Below are 27,905 nucleotides of genomic sequence, written 5' to 3' on the forward strand. Positions count from 1 at the left end.
AATCATGGAACAGTTTGAGCTGGAAGGGATGCTTAAAGGTCATCTAGTCCAACCCCCCTGCAATGAAAATGGACATCTTCACCTAGATTAGGTTGCTGGGAACCACATCCAGCCTGGCCTTGGGTGTTTCCAGGGGTGGTGCATCCACTGCCTTTCTGGGAAACCTGTGCCAGTGTTTTACCGCCCTCACTGTAAAAAATTTCTTCCTCGCATCCAGCCTGAATCTCGTGTTTTAGTTAAAAACCATCACCCGTCATCCTATCACAGCAGGCCCTGATAAAGTCTCTTCTTGTCTTTAAGAGGCCTTTTTAAGAACTGAAAGGCTGCTCCGCAGTCTCCCTGGAGTCTACTCCAGCTGAACAACCCCAGCTCTCTCAGCTTTTCCTCATAGGAGGGACTTGTGAGCAGATACGTGGTGCAAGGCATTTTGTCATACCCAAGGGTATGTCTGAATGTATGTGTATACTCTATACATGTCACATGTGATATATTGTTTACATTTTATCTTCCCCAAAATTTAGTGAGCTTTTTCTGCTGGTATACGTTGTGTTGTTTGTAGATATATCAAGAGTCTCTAGTCTCAAGGCTTATCTACAACAGAAAAATAACTCGAGGAGAGGGGCAAAGGAGTTATGCATTAAAACCAGATTAACGATTGACCATGTGTATTCTTGGTTCAGAACAAGTGCTTTCTCCTTGATTAGTCTAATAAAATTAAGAATTAAAAAATGTAAAAAAATATTCCTAATGTCTTTTTATTTCAGAAGAAGACAACTCCACATGGAGTAAATACAAAAATGTTATTCCAGCATAACTGGGTAGACAAGCCCCTGCTGAATCTGCTCATTTGTTGCTTACTAGCATAAAATGTCAGTCTGGTCTTAATGAAGTGCTGTGAAACCACATCTGTGGATGGGAAATGTGCAGATTTTTGACCCTTTACTTGTGGTCCTGCAAAGATGAGCCAGAAGTTTTATGATGCACAACTGCAACTTTTTGGAACTGCAGTTACCGAAACAAATGATGGTAACGTACTCTGCTAGCTCATATTTGCTAGTAGAAGATTGGCCCTGGATGATGGCTTCGGAACACTGTAGTCTTTGTTGACACTAATCTTGAATGTGTGTCATGGAATGCATACTTATCAAAGGTACATCTAGGGGTGTGAGCGTGTATATTGAGACGCATACATAAAAATATAAAAGTATATAGGTGTATATTCCTATATATTGACTCAGATATGTTCTTATACAGTTTTATGTATACCTAGCTGTGTCTTTATTTATGTGTGTGTGTTTATGTGTGTGTACCTCAAAGACATAGCAAGGTAGTATGCTTGCCTTAGGGGAAGGTATGAGCCAGCACTCCTCTATTTCTGCAAGCATATTTTCTGGGGATTGAGGGAGGATGGAGAGCACATCTATTTCTGTTTAAAACAAAAATATTATTCTAAGAGTTTATTTTATTAAAACTTTCAGATTTAAGATCCTTATTATTCACTATGTTCAATGACTGCTATGTTTTGCAAGTGCTGCAATTGTTTGTGCTGCTTCTGCAGCCTTACCAGTGACCTGTGTTGGGTATGGGCATGTACACAGACATGGGAGAGTTTGTCATCATACGCCAGCTGCTCAGTGGCAACTGACTTACACATTCTGTTATCCCACCTCAGGTACAAAGTCAGTCACAGTATCTGAATGGAGAAGGGCAGCTGGGGGTTGGACTCTGCCTTGGTCTCCAAAGCTCACTTCCAACCTCAGTTTTGTGCAGTACTGTGATGCCCCACAGTAATACATATTATATGATCCATGTTCCCAACTTTCATTTGGATGACACAGCCTTAGAGCCTATCTCTGTGTATGCTATAATTAGGAGGACTGATGGAGGGAAGATGAAGTCCTTCTCTTAGTGAGTATGTGCCTCAGTGGTGAAAGTAGGTACTGTAGATCAGACATTTTTGTAGTCTCTTCAGTTATAGCTACACTCTGTAATTGGGTTAAATATTTAAAATCAAAGTCTGCACACAAAATTACAGGTCCTTCCTGGATTTAGATAATGGAGCCCTGTGAAAAGGTGACCTTTTCAATGCCACAGAAAGGTTACAAAGCAAATGCCATAATGTTCATTATGTGCCTGGGGCAGAAATGCCCAATGCAGTGCACACATAAGAAGAACATTCAAACATTGCCACATCTGTGTTTTTGCCTTTAAACACCATTTTGTTCAAAAAGATAGTTCTTGGTGTTCTTACATGTCAGAAATAGTGAAAACTTACGCTCTTTCTTATGCTATGATCTCATTTCATCAGCCAAGCATGATCAAAGTTGATAACACAAGAATCCCACCTCTGACTTTGTAACGTATAGAAGACCTGGCTTAATTTCTCTCTGTGGTGTCTCTTCAGCCTCCCTATAGCTAAAGATGATACCTTTTGAAAAAAATGTAAAACTTGCTCTAATCATAACTTCTGTTATGAGATCTTAAATACTTTCCCAAAACAGTTTCAGTGAGTATCTCTTCACCTGCTTTCATTTTCTTCAGAGATTTGTAAGTTGAGTCTGTCGTGTCCACAGATAGAAATTGTGACTTGAAGGACTAGAAAGAAATTGTTTACACTGCAGTCATTCTCTCTGCACTGTTCTCTAAAAATCAGGAAATCTCATTTGTTAGGTCTCAGTCAACAGGCTCTTCATGAAACCATCAAATATGTTTAAGGTGTGGGGTTTTTTTTATACCCAGACTGTTTCCCCATGATGTTTAGCTTCCCACAGGGACACCTTCTTGCATTACGCCATTATCCATCTACTGTCAAGACAAAACAAGTCAAACTGGCAGACTGGGCAGAGCTGACATTTAATATTTTATGCATGCAAACTGAATGCTATGGTCTGGATTTGGCTCTGTCAGCTCACAGAGCATCCAGAAGTCAAGAACTGTTGTTTCTTCTACTGCGCTCTTGAGAGTCCTTTCCTTCACAGAGCGTGCTGAGGTTATGTCTGAGATGAAATGTGGCAGCTCAGTCTGTGGACTGTATACATGTGATTTCTGTCTGTGGTTGACTACAGTGAATACTGTAGGTGCCATTTTTATCCTTGGTGTCACTTTCCCCTCAAAGTCTGTGCACATGAGCATGAGAGGTACTGAGAAGTAAACCGTTCTGCTTTCTTGTCACTTTTCACTTTTGAATGTGGTGTTTGCATACTTTGTGGCCTTCCTCTTGTTACACCTATTATTTAGTTGTACACTGCTTCCTATTTTGCATGCTATCATGAAACTGTCTCAGGATCTAACAAAAACCATTGATGAAGATTGAGTTAAAAGTCTGTTGAATATGCATGTAAATTGTATCAGTTGGATTACCCTTACGCGTGTGCTCATTGACTGCTTCAGAAAACTCCCAAGAGTTTTAGAGGTGGAACTAACCTTAACTATATTTGACTTTTCCCAAGCAGATCATTTTTATCCAGGTGCCCACTAATTCTAGCTGTTGCTATATTGTATTCTTTCTGATGCAGACAACAAAATCACAGGCCTTTAGTTCCCCAAAACATATTTCAGTGATTGGTTTGCAGCTTCCGGTTCTTCATGTACCAGAATAATCTTAAGTGAAGGTCACATACCGCAAGTAATTCACCTTTTTCATTTTCCAGTGTTCTCTTGAGTGAATGCAGTCCAGTCCTGGCAGCTTGATGTTCATTTTGGTGATTGGTTTCATTACTTCTTTTATACATAATTTAGTGTCAGATAGATCCTTTGCCAAGCTTCACCATGCTCATAAACAGGCAAATGCTCACTTGCCAGGGTCCTGGTATGTGAATTACACCTTTTTTCTAAGATATATACCATGACAAAAGTTTCTTTAGTTGTGCCATGATGGTTTCTTACCTGCAAGAGCTCTGTTTTTAGTGTCACCTTGCACCACTGGACTGTCTGGTGGATGTTGTGCTCCTGATGGGTTGGAAGAGGGATTTATGGCTGGTTTGAATTCTTTTTGCTAGTCAGTGTTAAACTGGTTTGCCTGCCTAATTGTATTTTTACCTTTAATCTGCTGGAGTTCATGGTCCTTGTGTTTTTATTCAGCTTGTAAATCCAGCTGTTTGAATAATGTCTTCTTAATTCTAGTAATCTCTTTTAGTTTGCTCTTAGTCACACTGGCTTCTTTCATTTTATCAAGCTCTTCTCAATAGAAGGTATGCGTTAGCGCAGCATTTCCAGTATTGGCCCCATTAGCAGTCTGTATGCTGTCTGTAAGGACATAATTTTCTTAGCTACCACTTCTAGCTTATTGTTAAAAAACTTCCCAGTTTTTTTCCACAGCTCCTGCTGTATCATTTTGGCAGGCATTTCCCCTGTAGGTAAGTTAAATCTAAGGATGTTATAGTCACTGTTAAAGGGCAACTTTTACTGCCCTTCTGTTTTCTGTCCTTGCTGCCTCTGATTTCTCTCAGCACATCAGTTATCACTTGCCAGTACAACCCCATCACTGACTTCACAGGTTGCATGGGTAATTCAGAGTGATCAGTTTAGTTCTAAACAAAAGAAATACAAATACTTACATGCAGGGAAGCTGTATTTACATAGCCATGTTTTAAATTGTGTGAGTTGGGTGAGCAGGCAGCAGATGAACAATAAAAGGGGAGGAATATGCCAAATAGGGCATTATAATTGATGATGGATGTGTCACTGATGAACAAGAAAATTGAGGTTATTTTATTAGTATTTTCTAAGTAATACAATACATTTCTACTTAGGAAAGAGACTTATTTCTTACAGATTAAATTCTTTAGAATATTCATATCCTAATAACCATAACTTTTCAATTTTCAATTGTACTAAAAGGAAGTACAAGATAAATTTTCTGCCTTTTTCTCTGTATCTTGTAAGGCTCTTCAAAGGAACATCGAAATCTACTTGACTGGACTATAAAGGCATTAAATTCTAAAATTTGCAAATTATCAGTGTAATGCAATAAGAACATTTTAATGTATTTAATTTTGTGAATTATTTTATAATTTTGTGTTAATTTAATTCCAAAATGAAAGGCATAATTATTTATTTCACACTGAGCACTGGAGCTGAAAATGCAATCGATTTGCAAGTTTTGTTCGGAACGGAGTTCATTGTGACCCTACTTTCAATATAATGAGCAAAGTGCTGATTTGAATGTCATGTTAGCAGAGGGACAGTCAATATATTCTGAGAAGCTTTTAATCTTTCTTAATAATATGAAAATCTTACAAACTGAAGCCTGGAAAGTTTCTAGTTGGAAGGGGAAGGAGGAGAAGCAAAGTAAATACCTAAAGATGGAGTGGGAGAAGAGGTAAAAATAGTAAAAAATATGAGAAGAAAAGGGAATAACAGACTGTTAGTTGACTGTAGTATGAAAAAGGTTTTGATAGCGAGTGGAGAAGAAGAGACTGAAACAGCAAAAGCGAGCAGAGTTTTTGTTCTCTGGTGTTCCAGCATGCATCCTCTTCAGATTGTTTTAATGTATGCAGGCCTTCCCCACTCATCTGCCATGGAGAGGAGTCTCTTGTTGGCACTTGTTTGTGCTGCCAGAGCAGCACCAAAATGTTTCATTAGAAAGAGGGAACAGCAGCTTGAGCAAATAACTAAAGAACGGGATTCTATAGCTTCTGACACTGGCTGACAGGACAGATAAAAATGTATGTATTTGTGCTGGAAGAGGGGAGAAAGTTGTCTCATCCTGCTCTCCTGGAGTGATAAGCATTTGTGGCTTGCAGTTTGATGGGATTCATGGGTTGAGACTTGAGCTGCAGACTGTGCTGGTTGGCGCTAAGATGCTTTCAAAACCTCTGCGGAAACTTGGCTATCCATGCCCCATTGCTCAGACCAGCAGCAGTAGCATCTGTTCTTCCCCATGCACTGAACTTGAATCACAGCTTCCAGCATGTGATTTAACGAATACAGCTCTGGCTGTTGATGTGAGAAAATCCTGCATCCAGTGTGCTCAGTCCAGCAGCCCAGATGAGATTGTTCTCTAGCTGGCAGGTGCTGCCAGCTGCTCCTTGGAGTACTAGAGGAGTTGCCAGTACTCCTTGAAGTCTGTCTGGTGACTTAATAACGTTGCAAGGGCAGTTTCTTCTTCTTACCTTTGCCTCAGCAAGAGTCCGTTGTGCCTCAGTGCCTCACCTCAGACTCGTCCATTTTTGACTTCCATTTCTGACAGATTCCAGGTGATGAAAAGAAGCAACAAAAATGGCCATCCTGGACTCAATGATACTGTAAGTAATTCTTATGTGGTGTTCTGCCATATTTTTCAAGGCAGCATACATCTCCTTTCAGTGTTAAATACCATTAGCAACATTCTCCTAAGAGAGTGGGTCTTCACCATCATTTCATCTTTATCTATCACAGCAAGCCACTACTCCTTCAGCTGCCAGCAACTATCACCAAAGAAACTGTGTATACTCCTCTGTTTCTCTAACAATTCATCTCAAAGTTGTCTTCCCATGTCACTGAGTGCTGCCAGAGATCTATTCTGTACTTCTGAATCTGGGAAAACTGCAAATGCTGCTTCATGGTAGAAGCTCCAGAATTTCTTTTTCTTATGGCAGTTCTACCCCCAGCCAAACCTTCATCGTCTGCATGTAGAAACGGAAGAGATTCTTATAAGAATCTCAGTTTTCTGAGAATGCCATGGGTTTGTGAGGTATATTGCTCACATCCCCTATGGAACTGTTTTACCAAATGGGTGCTAGGTTGAGATACGTGCAAATAAATAAGAGTTTTGGGGGAGGGGAGAGCTGTTACATTTAAATTCTTGTTCAGGAAGAGGTCAAGGATTGCTAATGTTCCATTTACAGAACCTGCTGTTTGTGAAATCCTGAGATCAGAGGTCAATGTGATACTCCTATGTGAAGATTTAAGTGTCTCTCCCAGCCCTTTACCATTTCCCTCTTAGTCTCTGCTTTTAAGTCAGTCTCTGAAAATAATGGCAGCAAATTAGTATGGAGCTGTTAGGGAACTAAGCTTCCTAATTAGTATTTGGGGAGTTGAGATCACTTTTATCCCTTTGCTATACCTGCTTTTCTAGTGAATCACATTGATCTTTGCTTTTAAGGTTCAATCCAAACATGGTTGCTGCCTTCTGTCTCACAGTATCTCTTTTTCTTCTGGCCTTTTAGCTCTTTTTCTGTCAGGTAATGATGCTCTCTCAGGTTTGACTTTGTTTCCTTTTCTCTGAAGTTATCAATTTGAGTTAGTTTCTTTTTAATATATATAGCTGCTCTCTGCGTGGGTTAAGGATGTGTCTTCCTGGTGTCAACGATGATAATCTCCATAATTTTGAAAGTCAAGTGTCATTGTCTGGAGAAACCTGCTGGGCAGGGAGACTTATTCTTCTTCTGGAATTTAATAAGGCTTTTACATGGTTATCTTCAAACATTCATCTTAAGCCTGCCTCTGCAGATGAAACTCTTTTTTTGTGTGGTCCTGCAGAGCTTGCCCTTTGCCCTGTTCTGCTTTTGGGCATATCTTGTTTGCCTTGACATATCTACCTTCTCTGTGGTGGCACTGTTACTGTGCTAACAGGAGGAATTCCTGGGCAGAAAAGTGAAAGCACTCATTCCCTATTCTTCCTTTTTTAACTTCTAAGCAACAAAGACGCTCTGTTTTTTTGTCTAGTCCTGTGCAAGATGACGCTTGTCATCTTTTCTGTCTTTCCCTACCTCGGGCGTCTATGTGATTGAAAAAACTTCTCTTGTAAGTCTCCTGCTCCTTCTTTGTCAACTCTTATACCAACTTGCAGTGCAACAGGGTCACCATGTTAATGTGTAGAACTGATGCCAAGCCTTGTCACGCAATCTTGAGATTCAGAGGTACAGCCTGACATTTGTATTGTCTCTTAAAGGTCAGATCTACTAGAGAAACGTTTAGTAGTCAGTAGTTTGGACATTAAAGCCCTCTGAGAGGGACCAGGGACCAGATTTGAATACTCACTGGAGATGAGGAATGAAGAGTCCTGGCCTGTCACCCACATAAACCTTTTCCAAATGAGAACTTATTCTGTCAGTGTATTTGCAGTCTTTGTGCTGCTCTTTTTATTTGCTTAGTTTTTCTATTTTACCTTTATTATACATTCTTATATTTTCCTTCAGTTTATGGACATTTGCCTGGTCTGGAGATGTCCAACACTAACCTGAAAATAACATTCCAGCTGTGGCTTCTGTACAGTTGAATACAGAGAGGAACATGTCTTCAACCTGTGATCTGCAAAGCAATGCTTTGTAGCTGGTACATATTTACCTGAATACATTTCTGAAAGGTGTTCAGTTCCCAGAATCACAGAACTGTCAGGATTGGAAGTGAGCTCTGGAGATCGTCTAGTCCAGCCCCCCCTGCCAAGGCAAGGCCGCATTGCAAGGAAGAATTTCTTTTTAATGCAGTCTTCTTTTTTCTCTCTTTCTGCCAAGTGACAGAATGAAAAGGAATGCAGTATTTCTCTCTTATCATTAATGTACTCCTCATTTTCACCCAGTGATGTTCTGCCCTGGCATTAATGTGTATGTGAAATCAAGCTGAGTTTGTTGTCACTGTTTTACAGCTCAAAACAGCAGATTCTTTTTCAGCCCTCAGAGAGGTTGCCTGACATGCCAGAGCTCTAAATTAAGATACTGTGTGGCTTGCAGATTCTGAATTGGTGAGCTGTTCGTTCATTTTCCCTGCCTTCAGCTGTTAGAAAGCACTATGTGAAATTCATGATGTGATGTACTGTGCTAAGTCTGTAGTGTTCAACAATCCAGTTAAGTACTGCTGGTTGTGTTCTGAAGATGAAGTAGTTAAATTACCACTGGAAACACAGCGGGGTGAGAAATATCTTCCTTTGGCATTTTGTAATCTTTGCCCTTAGGAAATGTTTTGGGTTGGTTTTTTTTTCTGGTTTGTTTTATGGTTTGGTCGGTTGGGTTGTTTTGTTTGGGATTATGTTTGTTTGCTTGTTTTTTCCATGAGAAAAGTAGTTTTCTTTCACAGAGATGAAGCCCTTCATCCCTAGATGATCTCTTTTCATCTTCTTTATCTCTGGAGTTGAATTTGCTGCAGCCAGCTCATCTACCATCAGCAGTCTGACATAACTTGTTTTCCTGTAGCAGCATCTATAAGTTTATCCCTAAAGCGCTATTGTTGACCATGAAATGAAATAATTCAGTACTGCTGTAAAATGACCAAGGAAGTTACCCAATTTGGATGACTGAAGTTGACAAGCCATGTGGTTGACATACAGAAGCACAGCCCCTATCCTGCTCATTATAAAGCATCATTGTCTAGCTGAGGTTAGCGACCTTTATTTCTGTAGTACTTAGTGTGCAAGAGCATTGTAGCATGAATATAAAGTAATTTTCAGTTACCTGAAATATGTGTTTCTAGAGGGAATTTTTTTTTGTATATGATGATATGCCCATACAAACAAATGTCAGTGAGATGTGTTCCCAAGAAAGCTTACAACTGAGTCTAAAACTGAGGTGTAAGATGGGCGCAATGCTTAAAATTAGAATGCAGGTTGGTATCTGAGCAGCAAAGAAAAAGCTTGGTCATTTCCACAGTGGAAAAGGTCAGGAATGTCTCTTTAAGATTGTGATGTTGTTGCAGCTTGTTTTCTTACCCCATTAATCAGAATGATGAAGTGGCAACAGGAGGTATTCCACTCACATCCAGAGTATCTTCCCAATGTACACTCGTGATTGATGCAACTCATTTTAGAGAATTCTGTCAGAGAGCAGCATCACGCAGACAGACTGTTGCGATTGTACAGAAAGATTCTATCAAATTCTAACCAAATGAAGAGAGGTTTGTTTTCCTGCTCAGAGGTTTTTCCTTAGTATGCCAGACTCAAATAGTTCTTTTGCCAGGAGTCAGGACTTCCTTCAGACCAAACAGTTCTATGCAAAACTGTGAAGCAAGGTCTCTTCTGTGATTAGAAACCTCTCTGCTCATCCCATAATTTGGAGGAGGTGCAACACTGTTTTGAAGGGAGCTTTAAGACAAACTACAGAAGTTTCATGTAGTATTTTTATTGCTACTGCTCCCTACAGGCAGTATGGTCTTGATTAGAGTAAAGGTTTTGTATGACAAAAGTTAGGTGGAAATTTGCTGCATACCTGCAATTTCCAAGTTTACCAAACCTGAAGATAACTATAGACGAGGTAACAAAGTCACATACATTAAAGCCTACATGAAACATTTTTAAATCCCTGTTCCCCCCCCCCTTTTCTTTTTGGCTTTCTTTGTCAGCAGGGTGTTCTGTAGGACTTAACAGTAAACATACAAGTGTCCTTACACATCTGCTGCCAAGACGTGTTTGTTTATGTAAGTACCACCTTTGCTGGTGTGTATCCATGTGGGGACTTTCTGAGCAGGAGAGTAGCCATGTCAAGGCCAGAGCTGGCTCTCAAAACCAGGGTGTTGCCTCTTTATTGCATGAATGCCCTTCTTCTAGAAGATGGAATTAAGTTATGATAATTCTAAAATACTGTAGAGTATTGTAAATTAGTTGTATGATGGGACATCATGTATGTGATAAGATTGTTGATTTTAATAGCCTTTAGGGTGGCAACTTGAGAACTAGGGAAACGCATTGATTTAGATTGTTATCAGGTAGCATTATATAGAGATTTTGGTAGCAGAAATCAACAACAGTGAGTATTAGTTTTTTAAAACCATTCCTGCAGCTGTTACTGATCTCTCAGATAATGCTTCATATTAGAACTGTACATAAGATCCCTCAGTATAAAGATTCATAATTTGAAACTGGAAATGCAGCTTTTTTCTGAGGCTGTGGCAGCATTACTGTAAGAGCTGCTGAAGTCTCTGAGCGAGACAGGAGGGGAGGTGGATGGCGCATGGAGCTAGCACTCCCATATTGCCTGTGGACGATTTGCTGAAACCAATTTTCTGGTTTGAGTAAAAGCAGCTCAGCAGCCTGCAGCTCTGGTGATTCCTCAGGGCCCCTTTTGTTTGATGCAGGTGAACAGGGGACAGCAGGTCCAAGACAGCTGGCCCTGAACAGAGATCATCAAATCATCTGTTGGTTACAGAGCAGTGTGAAAATACCTAAGGCTCAATGAAAATAGTAACAGACTGCTCTGTGTACATTTTTTAATAATAAAAATGCATCTCGTATTCCCAGGCAACACATTTTCAAAAAGGCTGCAGGCAAAAATACCTGCTTTGGTATGAATTGTAGGTGTACAGGTTGACAGCGATTGCCATCTTGTGTACAGTGATCTTCCTAGAAATGCACAGGACCTGCTTTGACTCAATTACAGCTGCCATAAAACTTTAAAATAATGTGAGCATTTCACATGAGGGTCTACTTTACTTAATAAAAGTGGAGTTGTACTCTTTTTAATTACCCTAGCAAGTAAGACAGTGTGATTGGCTTGATATCTGTGAATGTGAGTCTTTGAAAGTGCCCTCTAGGGATTCTTGTTAATAAGTCTCTTGCCAGGTATTGCAACACATGGGAGGAGGGGTTAATTGATAGCTCAATTAAATCTGGTTTCTTAATATTAAGTGATTGATATATCTTGCATATGCAGTATACAATACTGCTGTTTGTGATAGCTAGTTTCTACTTTACTGCTGCAGTATAGACAACATGTTAATTTTAAACACAAGTCTCTTTACTGCCACCATTCACTTGATTTTTATTTCTTCTTAATTTTTTTTAAGGGCTAATAATCCTAGATAATGAGTAGTTTGTGTAGCACCACATTATCTTTTAGGTACTTAGTTTGTGTAATCAGCATACGAGCTTGTAACAGCAGATCAGTATTTTCAGCTATGAAATCTGTGACATTAATGAATGCTTTTTCTGTCAAGAAATGGAAGTAAGTCCTTAAATTGTTGAGGTTAGGTCTTCCCACTTCCTCCTCCCCGAAGCATATGTAAGCACAGTGTTTATAAGAGCCTTTTAGCCAAACTGAATAGCAGCTGGCAGGTTCTGATATACCAGGCATGGATACAGGAGGAGCATCCCTCCAGGAGCGCAGCTTCTCCACGCCCCATGTGTGTGTTCAGTTGCCCTTGCCCCTCAGTCAAGTGGTCTCGCTGTCCCTCTACCTGCCTGTGTCTCCAGCATTGCATGGTCCTCCAGGTTAGACAGCTTTCAGTTGCAGAGTCGTAGCATGCAGACTGGTGGAGATCTCGGGCGCATCTCCGGGGGTGGGTGCAGGGAGCATCAGTTATCTCCTCCTTGGAGGGGCAGCTGCAGCATGGCACACAGCTTCACTGGAGGTGCTGTGGATCAGAAGGCAAGCACGGCAAACACAAGGTGCCTGGCTGCAGCTAAATAACTAAGTCCTGGTGTTTTGGGAAGACATGGTATTCTGTGTTCATTCATGGGGCTGTGGTGTCTGTTGCTCTGGGAGAAGGCAGTAGCTCACCTTTCTGAAAGGTAAAGGTATAAGTTGTCTAAAGATTCACTTAACGTAATTTTTCTTGCAACTATAAGCTTGAAAGGATGTGGGTTTCTTCTCTAATTAAGCTATTTGGCAGATGCAGATCTGAGAACCTTAGAAGTACAAAATGCACAGTCCCAGCTTGATTCATAATAGTTTTAAGTGGTGAACAAGACTCCAGGGTTGATGTATCTTTATTGAGAACATCCCTACTAATAAAGCTTAATATGAATGCAGCATGTTGGAAGTCTGCCATTGTTGTTTTAGAAGTAGCATGCAGACAAGAATGGATGTAGTTTAATTGTAGTGAGGTTAAAGGATCCTGCAGTGGTTCAAACGTTTAGGTTTTGCTCCAGTTCTGGCGTTCAGACCTTTCAATAGACTGACTTTTCTGCAATCTGATTCAAAGTCTTTTCAGGTTGATAAAACTGGATTTAGTAACCAAACCAAGGCAACTGTCTGAATAAAGTACTGAAGTATTTTGCTGTGGAAACTTGCACAGCTGCCTCCCTAGATGAACTTGAGTTACCTGGCTGTTTTTCTTAGAGATGCCCTCTGCTGTCATTCTGACAGTACAAGCTATGTTCTCACCATGGTACACAGGCCACTTGGTAGGTGCCAAAGTAGTTATCCTTTACTGGAGCAAAGTAGCAATAGTACAGAGTAGAATCATGGAACAGTTAGGGTTGGGAAGGACCTTAAGATCATCTAGTTCCAACCCCCCCTGCCATGGGCAGGGACACCTCGCACTAAACCATGTCACCCAAGGCTCTGTCCAACCTGGCCTTGAACACTGCCAGGGATGGAGCATTCACAGCTTCCCTGGGCAACCCATTCCAGTGCCTCACCACCCTAACCTTAGATCCATCTAAGCTTCCCCTGTTTTAAGTTTTAACCCGTTACCTCTTGTCCTATCACTATAGTCCCTAATGAGCAGTCCCTCCCCAGCATCCCTATAGGCCCCCTTCAGATACTGGAAGGCTGTTATGAGGTCTCCACACAGCCTTCTCTTCTCCAGGCTGAACAGCCCTAACTTTCTCACCCTGTCTTCATACGGGAGGTGCTCCAGTCCCCTGATCATCCTCGTGGCCCTTCTCTGGACTTGTTCCAACAGTTCCATGTCCTTTTTATGTTGAGGACAGCAGAACTGCACACAATACTGCAGGTGAGGTCTCACAAGAGCAAAGTAGAGGGGCAAGTTATGGTCATACTAAACAAGTATTAAATTCTGGGAAATCCATGTTGTTTATGGATATATAGCACCTTCTGCTGTTTACCACAGATGAGACCATTTGTGTTGATTTTAGCTTTTTAAATCTTGATAATAGTGAAATGTGATCTCACCTGTAATACTGTATAATGGTGTTCTAATGGTAACAGCAAATCTGTACTTGGCTTAATACTGTGAGATATGCAAGTCCTCCCATGTGCTCAAGCTGGTTTGCATATGGGGTTTTGCTGTAATAAAATTGTGTAGTTTGGTTGTGTGCCACAAATTAAATTGCAGCAAAGATCCCTTTAAAATCCTCTGATTCTCAGCCTTGGGAAGCAGGAAATGGCATCACCCATTTGTGTAGGAAATCAGTTCCTTCAGGCTGAGACAGCACACAAAATCTGTTTCATAATAAAAAGCTTTTAAAATAAACGTCAAGGGAAATTACCGTTGTCAGTTTCAAAAGCTGTCAGTTAAAATTCTGACAAATTAAGTGTGGAGAAAGGTGATGGTGGTGTTATTATTATGCAGCAAGATGTGTTACTGCTGAAGTCATGGATTTTGCAGGAACCTGCAAACTGCATCCAGTTTGCTCCGTGTGTCTTACCACAGCACAGTACAGAACACATATGGCTACTTGTTTGGTGCATTCCTGCTATGGGATAAACGTTATTTCTTGTTCGGCAGCCTGCCTCTTGTGCGCTTGTTACAACAAGTGAGTATGCAGGTTATAAATTTGGTCGTGAGTTAAACACAGAAAACCCAAACCAAAATAACTGGCATTGTAAAAATTAATCAAACTGTAGCATTTAAAAGGGGAAAACAAAGCAAACAAAACACAGTTGGTCCATTATTTAAATGATCTTGAAATGATTAGCTTGTTATTGCCTTGGGTGATACCTGGATTCCTCCCCACCTTAAGGAACGTTTGGTTTGACAACAGGAAAGGCGTACATATGCTGTGTGTCTGTTAATTTAGCTAATCACAGAAAGAAAGCATAACTTGATCCAGTGTGTAAGAGAGTACTTAGATGGCAGGAAGTGCAGGAATGGCCCCCATTCTTCATCTTGTTTTCTTTTACTTTGCAGTCTACTCCTTTACATCTAGCAGCAGGCTACAACAGAGTTCGAATAGTCCAACTTCTGCTTCAGCATGGTGCAGATGTGCACGCGAAGGACAAAGGGTATGTAAAATGGAATGAGTTATTATCTGTTTGCAGAAGTGGTCTTGTATTAATCAAGATGAAAAATTATTTCTATTTCACATTGCACCGTAATCTCTAATAGCTGGCTGAGAATTTGACATTTGCTTCCAAAGTCTGAGCGTGGTTTGTCATAAACTTGTGTTAGAGCCCAAATAACAGATTAGCTGTGATTGCACTCAAGTCTCCTATTACACCTTTAAATTTTCTTCCAGACCTTACTCTTTTTTTAGATGCACAGACTACCCTGTGAAATCATGCACTAATCTTATTATTTTAGGAAAGGCAATGGGGAGAAGATGCATCTGCTTAGGGGGAAAAAATGTGCATTGAAAAATTTGTCTATAGTTTCATTATCCTGTCACATATATACATAGATGTAATTCCAAGTAATGTCAATAACTCTTATTGCTCACAGCTAGTGCTCTTTGGAGACCTATTTTGATTGATGTTGCCTGCACAAATCAAAATACAGAAGAAGCAAAACTATTCTATTTTTGCAGTATGGATGTTAGTTATGTAAGACACCAACCGTAAGTGTACAGCAGTCAGAAATCTGGAACGATAATGTTGTTCTGAGCCGTAAGTTTCTGAACTGTAAGGTTATGATTCTTACGGTGCTCTCATAGGAAGGCTTAGTCCTAACAGTGTAGAAACTGGGACTCTGGTTAAGGGTACGCATTTTGTATTCAGAGTCCATAGAGGTAAGATGTTAATGAGTGCGTGTTCTGTCTCTATCAGAAAACTTAATGTACTTCCTATATCTTCATTTTCTGCTGTTAAATGTTGAAAGAGATGTTAAATTGAGATCTTCGCTTTTTGTTTTTTTCCTCTTTTCTTTCCAAAGCCGCTCCCAAGAGTACTTAAACTCTTGAATATTGACTGATTATAGCACTTTTGCCTATACATTCACCCCTAATGGCTTTTTTGATCAGAATTGTTGTGAATTGCATGATGACACATTATGGAAGTCAAAAAAAAACCCTCAAAACCCCCCATAGGAAAGCTGCATGTAATACCTGCTCAGGTAGATCCAGCACTGTTAAGCAAGTTTTGGGCATTTCAGACTTCTCTGAAATTTCAACATCACTTAGTAGAAAATTCCCATGTGGATGCTTTAATGAGATTTGAATGCTCTATCTGGAAAGTATGAAAAGTATAAAAGGTGGTTAAGTTAAACTTGAGCAGGGGGTACGGAGGGGAAAGAAAAAAGTGAAAAATTATACACGTACTTTCTATTAAACCTAAAGCCAACCCAAACATACTTGGAAATGCCTGACATCCCAGCGAGCTCCCTCTTTTTTTAGCAACATCACACATTTACAATCAGTGTGTGCTTTGTTCGTCCTTGCTGTTTCTTATTTATATATAATTTATAAGTGAATAGGCTATAAATATATGTCATTTATTGTTTATGGGACTAAATTGGATTACATTGATTTTATAGACCTGTTAGAGTCTGTTCAATAGGGTCACTTCAGAAAGAGTCTGAAGGAGCTGTGCCACCTCTTCAAAATGGTTGTCACTTCTAGTTACTCACAAAGAGAGGACCACAGCCAAGGAAGCAGCTCTTTTACCACTGTTCCTTTCGTTGCCTTACTGCTATTGTGCACAAAGTCACAATGTGCTGGAAAGGGGAGGGTATGCTGCAGAAGCAGCCAAGTGGATCGCTGCACTGACTGTCTTTGCTGATGAGACCTTGAAGGCCTCAGTCCTCTTAGATGACGATCATTTTGGAAGAGGGCAGGTTTCTTGAGTGCTCTGTGGGCTGGATGCTCTCTCTCTCACACACATACACTCAAAAGTTGTAATTAAGAAAAGAAATGATGGAAAATAACAGTTTGACAAATTTTCCTCTCCTGTAATAAGTGTTGCTTCTGAGAGCATTTGTCTTAAAATTAAGTTTACCCTGCTGTCTAGTACTTGATGCGCTAATGCTCTTTGAGTTGATTTTGCAATTCTGGGGATCATACCTTGTATTTTTCATAATTATTGTTTTCAGTATATTATGCATCCGGATTTGTTGAGCCATAACTAGCCTGTCTTGCTCAGCTTGAATGAAACTCATTTTGTCCTCTCTAATAATTATCCTCGTTGCATCTCCTTTCCAATATCTGGCTTTTTTATTATGGCTTGCGCTTATGACTGAATTCCTATTATTTACTTTACTAGTGTCTTTTTAAGTATGGTCTCCAGTAATATAGCTGTCCAAAAATTACAGGGACTCTCTGAGAGGTATCTTGCACAGTTGAAGAGGTTGTGCTGTAAAACATGGAGTAAAATCAGGTCATTCTACAGTCTAGAGCAGCAATTTTATTCTTGCTGGATGTGGATATTTTCTATGGATATTTTACATCTTCATAATATATGCGGGAGTTACATTAGTGTTATCTGGGGGAGTTTTGCCTTTCACATAGCATTTAAAATACTCAGGAGTTCATGTTTAGGCAGAAACAGAACAATGACTTCTCTTGAGCAAATTGAATGTGGAATGGAACTCTCCCTCCCGTTAATAGCTTCAAGAAAGATCATTTCAGAGCCAATTAATTCTAATCTTAGTGGTAGATTAAACATCTGTGGCCTCATAGGACAAAAAGAATTTTAATGCTACTCTCAAGTAACGTGCTATTTGGGAAGGGTAGATTTTTCCATTTGTTTGTGAACCTTAATTTTTAAATACTTGAATGCTTAAATATTTTGGATTTAATTTGATTTCTCTTCATCTCTCAGTAGAGAGAAGATTGTTCCCCCTTCTGTAAAAATGCCACTTAAATAAGTTCTGTCATTTGTCTTCTTCCATACAGTGGTCTTGTGCCTCTTCATAATGCATGTTCATATGGACACTATGAGGTTACAGAGCTGCTGCTTAAGGTAAGCAGATCGTGTATGTCATTTCAGAAGGCTGCAACTGTAGGTCTTTCTGTGGTACAGTATCAGTGGGGGCTTTTTTGCCCTACCTGATTTCTTTGGGTAGGTAGTAGAGCTTCATTTATTTGAATTTTTCTGTGGAAAAATCTGTTCTACTAAAAACTTGCTCATACCAGTATTTTTATAGTGAACTTTTGTTTATGTGTTCATATACCTAAGAGCAGAACTGATTTTTATAATGAAATGACAATTTATAAGCTTTTAGTTATTGATGATGGTTTCTTACTAATACAAGGCTTTCTTTGCTGTGCTAGCATGGTGCCTGTGTGAATGCTATGGACCTCTGGCAGTTTACGCCCTTGCACGAAGCAGCTTCCAAGAACCGCGTAGAGGTTTGCTCCCTCCTGCTGAGTCACGGTGCGGATCCCACGTTAGTCAACTGCCATGGCAAGAGTGCGGTCGATATGGCTCCAACACCTGAGCTAAGAGAGAGACTGACCTGTAAGTGGTTTCAAGGTGGAAACTGTTGTCAGTGGGTGTAAAGGGGTGCTTTTTGTTCAAGCCAGCTTCCTTGTACTTCACAAGTAGATGCAAAGGAGCAGAGTAACTGCAGCACTTTGAAGTATGCAGATACCTGTAATACAGGTATGCAGGTACCTGTAATACACTGTTTGTGGTATTGCCTGGTTTTCTTAGGTTTAAAATTTTTAAGGCAGCGCTTAATCATAGGGTGGTTTTTATGCTTCGAGTCCAGTTAAGATACAGAAGAGCCTCTGTATCCCACTTAAAGAGTAACTTCCAGAACGTAGGTAGCTTCGGTGTGCAGGCTTGGAGATGGAAATTCCAGGACCTTCTTTTGTAGTCTTTGAAATCCGTATGCTGTTTACCAAAGAGTGTTTCAGCTCTAATTTGAGTTTGTCTGCCTTTGCCTCTACTGGGGATTCGTGTGTTCATTGTGATAAACTGTAAAGAGATAATTAAATGATACAAGTATGGAAACAAAGCATTACGAAGGCACAGAAAACTCCTTGAGAAGTAAATTCTGAACTCAATTATAAGTAAGCCTTTGGTTTTGTCTGTCAACTTCCCTGTCCCGCAGAAGCCACCTGACACACTAAGAATATGATCCTGTAGTACTCAAAGTCACAGCTGGTCAGGTTGTCGTCTGTCACTATTCTTCGCGTGTGAAGGTAGTGAGATCATTTGCAACAGAAAGCTTGGCTCTAGGAGAAAAGAGGAGGGCATTAGTGTCTTCTAGCTACTCCTCTACTCTCTGGGCTAAATTGGGAGATGCTTCTGGCTTTGAGGCTGGTCAAATTACCATTTGTTTAAATTAGCAAGCAAGCAACTAAAATCTATTTAAATTTTGTTTTATTTCTGTATTTATAGTTCCTCGAGAGGAGTGGGGAAAGATGCATATCCATTAATATCCACTGAAATGTATACACAATTGTGAGCGTTATGCCAAATTTGGCAGTAGCTTGATGGGACATCCTGTAATTGCATACCCAAAATAACATGATTAGTGTTTGGTTTTATACTTTAGGAATAATATCACATTTATTTGTTATTTCAGGTTTTATTTGTACTTGTGCTTTGAGTAATGCTTTGTTTAGAAAGAAATACTAATTCTGTTTGAAATGAAAACTAGAATGTTGTTATATTTATTCTTATTCCTAAATCCACAAATGCACCAGATGTTAAAGTAAAGGGGGGGAGAAGAAAGCCCCTCTTAAGGAGCTTAGTATTACAAGTTTGCTTATGAAAGAAAAAAACTGATATTTCTACTGAGATTGAGCTTATTTTCTTTCTTGTTCTCATGTTCAGACATCATTCTTGCTAACCCAGCTTTCATTTGTACATTTTAAGGGAAATTTTTCAAACTCAAAATGATTTGAAACTAAAATGAAGGAGTTGCTGAACTGAACAAGATGTGACACTGAAAATAACAAAATTACCTCTCTGTACTTGGAAAGATAGAGCTGCTATCAAAATCTGTTTCATCTTTATAGTAGACTGGTTTCAAATGCTTAGCTGGTTAGCTTTCTTTAAGAGTTTTAATATTTTATATTCAAATTATATGTATTTATATAAATTTATACATATAATTCTATAAATATATTTATTCAGGCTTTACCTTGAATTATTTGTCATTGTGAATACAATGAGGTTTTTGAAAAGCAGCTAATGCTTTTCTCTAAAGAGCATGCAGTAGCACTGTGCTCACTTGAACACATAGTTAATTTAGAGGTCCCATGCATTTAAAATCAAGGAGGTGGAGGATAAAAGGCAGAAAAGCTACAAGGATTTTACTCAAGGAGTCACTTCCCCTCTCCTTTAGTATGACCCTTTGGTTTCATTATACCATTTTCTGTGTCCCAGGTCATCTATTATCTGAAGATGTACAGAAATACTCTTTATTTCCTCTTAATTGAGCATAGCTACCTTTCTTCAATAACATTTATAAATGTGCCATGTTGCTGAATATGAAATGCATCTTTTTCCTCTAACAGATGAATTCAAAGGACACTCTTTATTGCAAGCAGCCAGAGAGGCAGACCTAGCCAAAGTGAAAAAGACACTTGCTTTGGAGATCATTAATTTTAAGCAGCCGCAGTCGCATGAGACTGCACTGGTAAGATTACACAATCAATCCATTTGTTTTATGATAAATGTGGTGGTAGTGCTATTTGATGAGTTTTATTTCTACATTATGAAAATATATTCATCATCTGAGATTGAGGATTTGCCATCAAATACGTGATACATAAAAATTAAATTCTAGAAAAAACGTCATATAATTTTTTATCCCTTTTTTTTTTTTTCCTTCCTGGTAGATTACAGAATCTCTCCAGCCACTCCTCACCTGTTATGTTTCACTTCTCTTTCCTTTTTTTGCCATCGTCCTCTTTGTTTTTTAGACCAGTTGCTGTGGTTTTTCTGGAGTTAAATTCTATTCCAGTGGCCCAGTGCTTCCTTCATGTTTTGTGTTTGTAAACTTGGATTACAAATTTTCTTCATAGGGTACAGAAAATTGTGGAAATAGATGCCAGGTGTATATCACAGGTCTTACAGGATTGAAATAGTACTCACAATGCCATATTAGCTATGGAAACAGAGGTCTGAAAATTTCCTGGCAGTATCCTGCTCTTATTATTTGAAGCAGCAGTGCAGGAAAAGAACACAGCTGGTATCCAGATGCAGTGTGGATGTTGAACTTAAGAGGGACTGATTGTGTTATTAAAACAATTATAGTTATGATACTTTTATTCCAATGGAACATTTTCTTCACAGTGGTAGGTCTCAGCTCCAGGCATACAACTGTATATTTAGTTTTACAGACATTGAGATTTTGATCAGAACATTCTGTGTTGAGTACCAAGCATCCATATGCTCTGTTCTCTCCATGAAGAACTCAGCATCCTAGCCTGAACTTAAAAGCAAGACAGAGAAGAGAGATTTACAGGCTGAACATGAAGATAGTATGAAATTTGAAATTATGTTATCTTTTTCTTCCTGAGTGTATCAGCTGCTGGCATGTAGCATCTCTTTAGCTGTGTAGTGAGCACTTCGTAGTCCTGTGGTGGTGGTTGCTCTTCTCCACCTGCTCATTCTGCAAACAGCGAGGCAAAATGGGATATTTTAGCTCTATTAATGTCTTCAGTTCATTGTTCAATAAGTGTTTGACTGTGACCTCTCAGTTTTTGCCTCCTGTACTTGAGATTTCCAGGTGGCAAGACTTAGCCTCCAGGATCAGATGAGGTTATGTACAATCTAATCAGAGTCCCTCTGTAGAAAGCTAGGCTGTTTCAAGCACCGTCTTTACCTCCTGTGTGCATTATGTGCCGGTTCTGTCCTGACAGTGGGTTAATATAGGGGTTTTTGTAAGTGGCAAATAGCTTTAGAATTAAAATTGTTTTTTCTGGGTAGAATAACTTAGCATTGATCACTAGCTTGTGTTTTCAGTATGTTATGTGCTTCAGCAGAAATATGATGGATACTGTAAATTTTATAGTCTGATGTTTAGCAGAGTAATTAAGAGATGAAGTCATTGATCTTAAAGCTCTTTGTCATCTGTGTAGTTGAAGCATAATTTATGTTTACTTTCTTGCAGCACTGTGCTGTGGCCGCTGTGCATCCCAAGAGGAAGCAAGTTACAGAACTATTGCTCAGGAAAGGAGCAAATGTTAATGAGAAAAACAAAGAGTAGGTTTCCAAAAGTTCTTCATTTTTCAGATGACCCTGTCATACTAGGAACGTAAAACTAATATACTCCCCCTCTTTTTTTTTCCTAGTTTCATGACGCCTTTACATGTTGCAGCTGAAAAAGCTCATAATGATGTCTTGGAAGTTCTGCATAAACATGGAGCAAAGGTAACCTTATTTACACATATTTAAGGCAAAAGGCAAGAAGAAGGGTTAGATTGGTTATACACCAAAATACTATATAACACTAACCAGTGTTAGTTTTTATGATAGTTGTTGCTTTTTCTTCTGTGTGCCTTGTGCTTCTCACGTTAACCTTGAAGTGTGTTTATCTTGTATCAGTATAAAGATGTTCAGGAATCCCATTTGAAAATTAGGTCTTCTTTCCAAGTAACTGAATACAGGCATTAGGAGTCTAGCTTACTCATTTGTAATGAATCTTGCTACTCGTTTCTAATAAATGTTTTCATCTAGGTGCCTCTTGCTGCTTTATCTTGTTGGCTTGAAAATATCCAATGTCTAAGTTTGCTGATGCTGAGTTTAGTAGCCTACTGCTGGGCATCCTCTTGCTTGCTTCTCATTCTCTTTGTCAGATTGTTTTGCCATGCCCTTTAGCCATTGGTAGGTGCTGACCAAAGTAATTTGTGAGTCTATGGTGAAGCTTGCTTAGAAACACGTGGTACAGCAGAGGAAAATATAACTGTATTTAGAATGTCGTTTATGCATCTTTCGGAAATATTTCAAAATGATGTTGAGTTTCAACAGTAAACTTGACATGGTAATGGTATACTTAGCACTTAATTTTCTCAGAAACTCTTCTTGATGGGTACTTTATTTGCACTGGTTAAAATATACTTAATCTCCATAATTTGGCTTTCATGGGAGCTCCACATTACTCTCTTTGAGTTTTTATTTTCATTCAGGTAGCTAGAAATTAAGAAATATAACTGTAATAACAATCTAATAGTCAGTCTTGATGTTCTAGGAGGTGCTAGCAATGTAATTGTATGCATAGTTAATACTAAGTCTTTTTATTTTGAAACAATGAATTATAATTTCTAAGCCTTTATGAGAGCTGATTGCCAGATTTCAGTATCTGATTCACTTGCGGTACTTTAATGGCGTCATGAAATAGCTTAACAACAATACCATGACAGAGTTAATTGCATTTGAGAATGCAGTGTAGTGGAGGGGGAAAGCAGGCCCAGAGGTCTCAGTTATAGTCATTAAAACCATTCATTGTTGTTTTCCCAGATTCACTCTTAATAGCATACATGCGCACTCAAAGTGAAAAAAATACATTTTGCCATAGAAATAGATACACCATTTCTTTATGGATTTCATTTTGCCCAGGGATTCAGTACTGATGGTATTTGGATAGGCACTGAACTGGATGTGCTGGAGTTTCAAGTGTATTGATAGCAATGTACTACCTGCTTTGAAATGGAAGGACTTTCTGTTCTGGGAAGCCTGCTACTATACTGTAGGTAATTAATTTAATGCTCCCTTGAAAATTTAGCTCTGTGTAGCTAAGTTAGGAGTAAGCTCAAAGACTTCATCTTTACTGGAATGGCCTGATTTTATTGTTTGTGTCAGGAGGTGATCCTGCCCCTTTACTCTGCTGTTGTGAAACCTCACCTGGAGTATTGTGTGCAGTTCTGTTGTCCTCAGCATAAAAAGGACATGGAACTGTTGGAACAAGTCCAGAGGAGGGCCACGAGGATGATCAGGGGACTGGAGCACCTCCTGTATGAAGGCTGAGGAAGTTGGGGCTGTTCAGCCTGGAGAAGAGAAGGCTGCGTGGAGACCTCATAGCAGCCTTCCAGTATCTGCAGGGGGCCTATAGGGATGCTGGAGAGGGACTCTTCATTAGGGACTGTAGTGACAGAACAAGGGGTAACGGGTTAAAACTTAAACAGGGGAAGTTTAGGTTGGATATAAGGAGGAAATTCTTTCCTGTTAGGGTGGTGAGACACTGGAATGGGTTGCCCAGGGAGGTTGTGAACGCTCCATCCCTGGCAGTGTTCAAGACCAGATTGGACGAGGCCTTGGGTGATATAGTTTAGTGTGAGGTGTCCCTTGCCCGTGGCAGGGGGGTTGGAACTAGATGATCTTAAGGTCCTTTCCAACCCAAACTATTCTATGATTCTAGGAGCACATTCTGATGATAGCTTGTAATTCTTTTATATCCTGAAGCAGGGGTTCCTAAATCATGATGCATCAGGCACTTGGGCTGAGTGATGGTGATAAGAAGCCCATAGTTATCTGTGGTCCAATATTGAGTGGTGTGTTTCGTTTGTTTTTTCCATTGACAGTATGCAAATAGAGGTATATGATGCTCATTAGAACTCATTCGTTGTATCGTGATGTATGCTTTCTAGGTTATTCTGTGGCTAGCCATTCACATTTATGATCTAGTAAAGCACTTAAGTGCATGACAGCAGACCACTCATAGTTAAAATTAAGCATTATTTCTGTATTGCAATAGATTAGGTCCCTCTTTGTCAGTCTCCAGAGTTCCTCAGCTGTAAAACGGTAGGTAATGCAATCATGGCTTTTCATGAGAGATGGGTCATTAAGACTTACGAAGCATTTTGAAATTCCCAGATGTATATGTTCTAGAGTATTAATTAGTTAACTAGGCATATTTAATCACTCTAAAATATTTGTGTTGCTTGTATATTGCCATTTGACCTCTTGTTCATGCTTTGACTGTAGGCATTCAGTTCATCAGACACTCTTTAACATTGATATTTATTTGTTTCTGGGTCTTGGAACATGACAGCTTTAATCCCTTAAGCATGATACAGGTTTTTTTATTTTCTCCATTTGTTATATTTCTGGAAGCTTTTTCTTCCTGTTTACTTACTTAATGCCTTGAATTTTAGTTACTTCATAAGACGTAGTCAGACATACTCTTTGATCCTGTCTAGTTATGATTTTTATGGGAGGGTTCTTGTGAGCTGGTGAATCAGGTCCCACTGCAATAGCAGCCTCGCAGTGAATATCCATTTGTTCTTCAGACAGCACTGTCCTGCAGTTCAAATACCTCTTTTCCATTTTGATGCTTCCTTTGCTGAGTTATTTGCAGTGAATAAACTGGTTCTTCTTAGCCTTTGTTTTGGAAGGCTAAAAGCCCCAAACACTTAGTCTTCCCTCATACAGGAGCATTGGCATTTCCTGATCATCCTTATAACCCTTCTCCTCACTAGCAGCAGAGGAATAGTTATGATAGGTGGACCACTCAGTGGATAAAGAACTGGCTGCATGGCTGCACGCAAATGAAATCTTGGAGCTCAGGCAATGAGAATGGAATTGATTCCTCCACTGCCTTATATGATGGCACTTACATATCTCTAATGTAAATGCTGGACTGATGTGTTCTTGGGTCATGTTTGCCTTTTTGGTACACATAACACAAGAGTACTCAGACCCTTCCTGTAGTCTTGTAGTACCCAGAGACTGTCAGGGTATTTTTCTTGCAATTTTTTGTATTCGTAACCCTTCTGCACAATTCTGCTGTGCCAAGATCATTTATAAAGATATTAAAATACAATTATCCCACAAGCAATTGTTGAGCAACTCACCCCCTTTCAGTACATTCAGTTCTTTTACCAGTCTCTAGTTTTCCATATAAAATAAATTAAAATTTCCCGTGTGACCCCATATCAAATGCTTACTGAAGTGTGGATGGATGACACCTACCATATTTTCTTTACTTTGCAACCATTACTTCTGTCAAAGGAAAGGTGCTGTATAAGTCAGCTTTAATCTATCTTCTAGAAACCACTACTGATTATATATAGAGGGAAACAATTTGAGACAGATGAGTAACTAGGGCTTCAAAGAAAGTGGAAATTTCTTCTGCTGAAATACAGTGCCAAAAGGCAGCCACCTGATCCACAAATACAAAATCCACTAATGGATTTAGGAGACAGTCGTGAAGTTTTTTAGGTGGAAAATAATTTGTGATTGTTTTAGCAGAAGAGAGGAAACTGCTGTTTTCAGAAGGAGAAGCTGTGATTTGTGTCAGACAGCAAAAGTGAGATAATGGGAAGTATGTATACTTTTCATGTTTTGCAAAACAGGCTGAAGCATGGTAAAGACTGTTTTAGGGTATTTGCTTGGGATGAATAAGAGATGGCTTGTTGTCTTGGAGCTGGATTTGATTATCCTATATTTTATTACTCTGTAAATTTCCTGTTTGAAGTATGTTAGACAATAATGAGTGAAGGGCTGCTTAAATAATGTGCTGATCTAGACATATTTTGCAGCAGTATTTCTAAGAACATTTGTATTGGCAAGAGTTAACCCATATTCACGAATTGCTTATTTTGGTGTGTTTTGCTGGCCTTCAATGACAGCACAGACTAGATTTGTAATTTGAACTGTGAAAAAGTCCTTAGTGCACATCACTTGCACGTCAGCATGTTACATCTAAGCAATGCTCGTTCCATGGTCAGTGGAGACACTGACTTGTTACTTGAGTTTGCAAAGTTGACTGTCAACTGTACGTCTAAAGCACAGATGAGAAACCTTGGGGCTTCCTAGAGTTTTCTTCAAGATGTTGATCATAAATATCTGTGGTTTCAAGTGCCATAATCAGTTTTACCTGTTTGCCTGAACTGCAGTGTGAAACAGCATTTCACACCGCTTCTAATTTGATGTTGGATATCCTCAAAGTACCTTATGAAAAATACAAACAGAGCATCTTTAAAGAATCCTCAGGCATAAACTATTATATTAGACCCATGAACAAATCTTCAAGTGCCACAACTGTATCTTTGAAGATGGTTAAAATCCTTTGTTTAAAAAGAAAATCTTTTGAAGGTGGTGAACTAAGGAAAAAGTCACCTTCATCCTGTTTTGTTTCATTGCTAGGTAGTTGGATACCTCTTGTAAGTGGCTCCTTGTCTGAATGTATAGATACATGGGAAATTGAAAACGTTCAGAAAGACAGCTTTCTAGCTGTGCAAAAGAAAAGGATTAAGGCCTTTTCTGAAGTGGAATGATTGTTGGAAAGACCGACCTGCAAGCATGCAAATACACTGGTATCTTAGGCAAGTGTAGACATGCCATGATGAATACTGTTTAACTGTGTTATGTTTCCAGAGGATACTGCTGAAACTATTCATCTGCAAGAGAAAATGAGCCTTTTCTAAGGTCATGTCCAACAGTGTCTCTGTTCATAATGGTAGCAGAAATGGCTTCATTCTGCTCTGCTAGAAGCATCTTTCTTTATAGATATTTGCATAATACAATTATTTCTGTGTGTTGGAGTAACGTGTGACCAACCTTTCATGACCATGGATTTGAAAACAGTCACCATTTAGCTAGACGCACACAACAGGGTTTGTATGACTTGGTTGTGTAATACATTTGCTTCCAACATTTTGGGTAGAGGTGTGATTTTCTCAGGAAAGAATAAGCATTGAAAAATTAAATTTCCTTTAGAAATGCAGCAGGTTCTGGACTATGATGATTAACAACACAAAGAACTGTGTGATCTGTTGCGATTGCATGGTTTATTTTCTCACTGCTTAGACATCCAAACTCAGTGACATTAATCTTGAGCTTTTATGCAAAGGGACAACTGTGGAACATATGGCTGTATCATGTAGGAGCTTTCAGAGTGAAACTAGACCTTCTTGTTTTTCCATTGTCGTCTTCTGACAGAGCTTGAAATTGCCACCAGTGCCTCTTCATTCCTATCTTGTTTATTGTTGGTGATGCTCAAAGACACAAGACATACTGCAAGTTGTCTTCAGAATAAATACAGCAGGAGAGCAGTTAAAACACTTGCATTGCAGAGGAGGATACTCCGATACTGGAGCTGCTGGCAGAGCACAAGTTTTACATGTGATTTTTAGAACGCACATCTAGAACCATCTCACAGAGAAGACTTCAGTGCTTGGAAGATGTCACATCTTGAGCTGCTGTAGTGTCAAGGATTAGGGGGGGATATTTAGGGCATTTGATATGAACAGAAAGCTGATA

General features: G+C 39.3%; 1 protein-coding gene across 3 annotated transcripts in view; it reads left to right on the top strand.

Annotated features, from left to right (window-relative positions):
• The window catches only part of TNKS (tankyrase), a 139,807-nt gene that overhangs the window by 79,557 nt on the left and 32,345 nt on the right, over positions 1-27,905 (top strand). For all 3 annotated transcript variants that reach the window (XM_061476963.1, XM_061476973.1, XM_061476984.1), the window contains 6 exons: positions 14,722-14,816; positions 17,639-17,705; positions 18,017-18,203; positions 20,216-20,337; positions 21,817-21,908; positions 21,998-22,076. In XM_061476963.1, coding sequence (XP_061332947.1) covers positions 14,722-14,816; positions 17,639-17,705; positions 18,017-18,203; positions 20,216-20,337; positions 21,817-21,908; positions 21,998-22,076 — 642 coding nt within the window. The remainder of the gene's footprint in view (positions 1-14,721; positions 14,817-17,638; positions 17,706-18,016; positions 18,204-20,215; positions 20,338-21,816; positions 21,909-21,997; positions 22,077-27,905) is intronic.

The sequence above is a fragment of the Pezoporus flaviventris genome, unplaced genomic scaffold (assembly GCF_033815535.1).
Source record: "Pezoporus flaviventris isolate CSIRO_AGI_PZ_B2104156 unplaced genomic scaffold, CSIRO_AGI_Pfla_v1 ptg000002l, whole genome shotgun sequence".
NCBI classification, from domain to species: domain Eukaryota; kingdom Metazoa; phylum Chordata; class Aves; order Psittaciformes; family Psittacidae; genus Pezoporus; species Pezoporus flaviventris.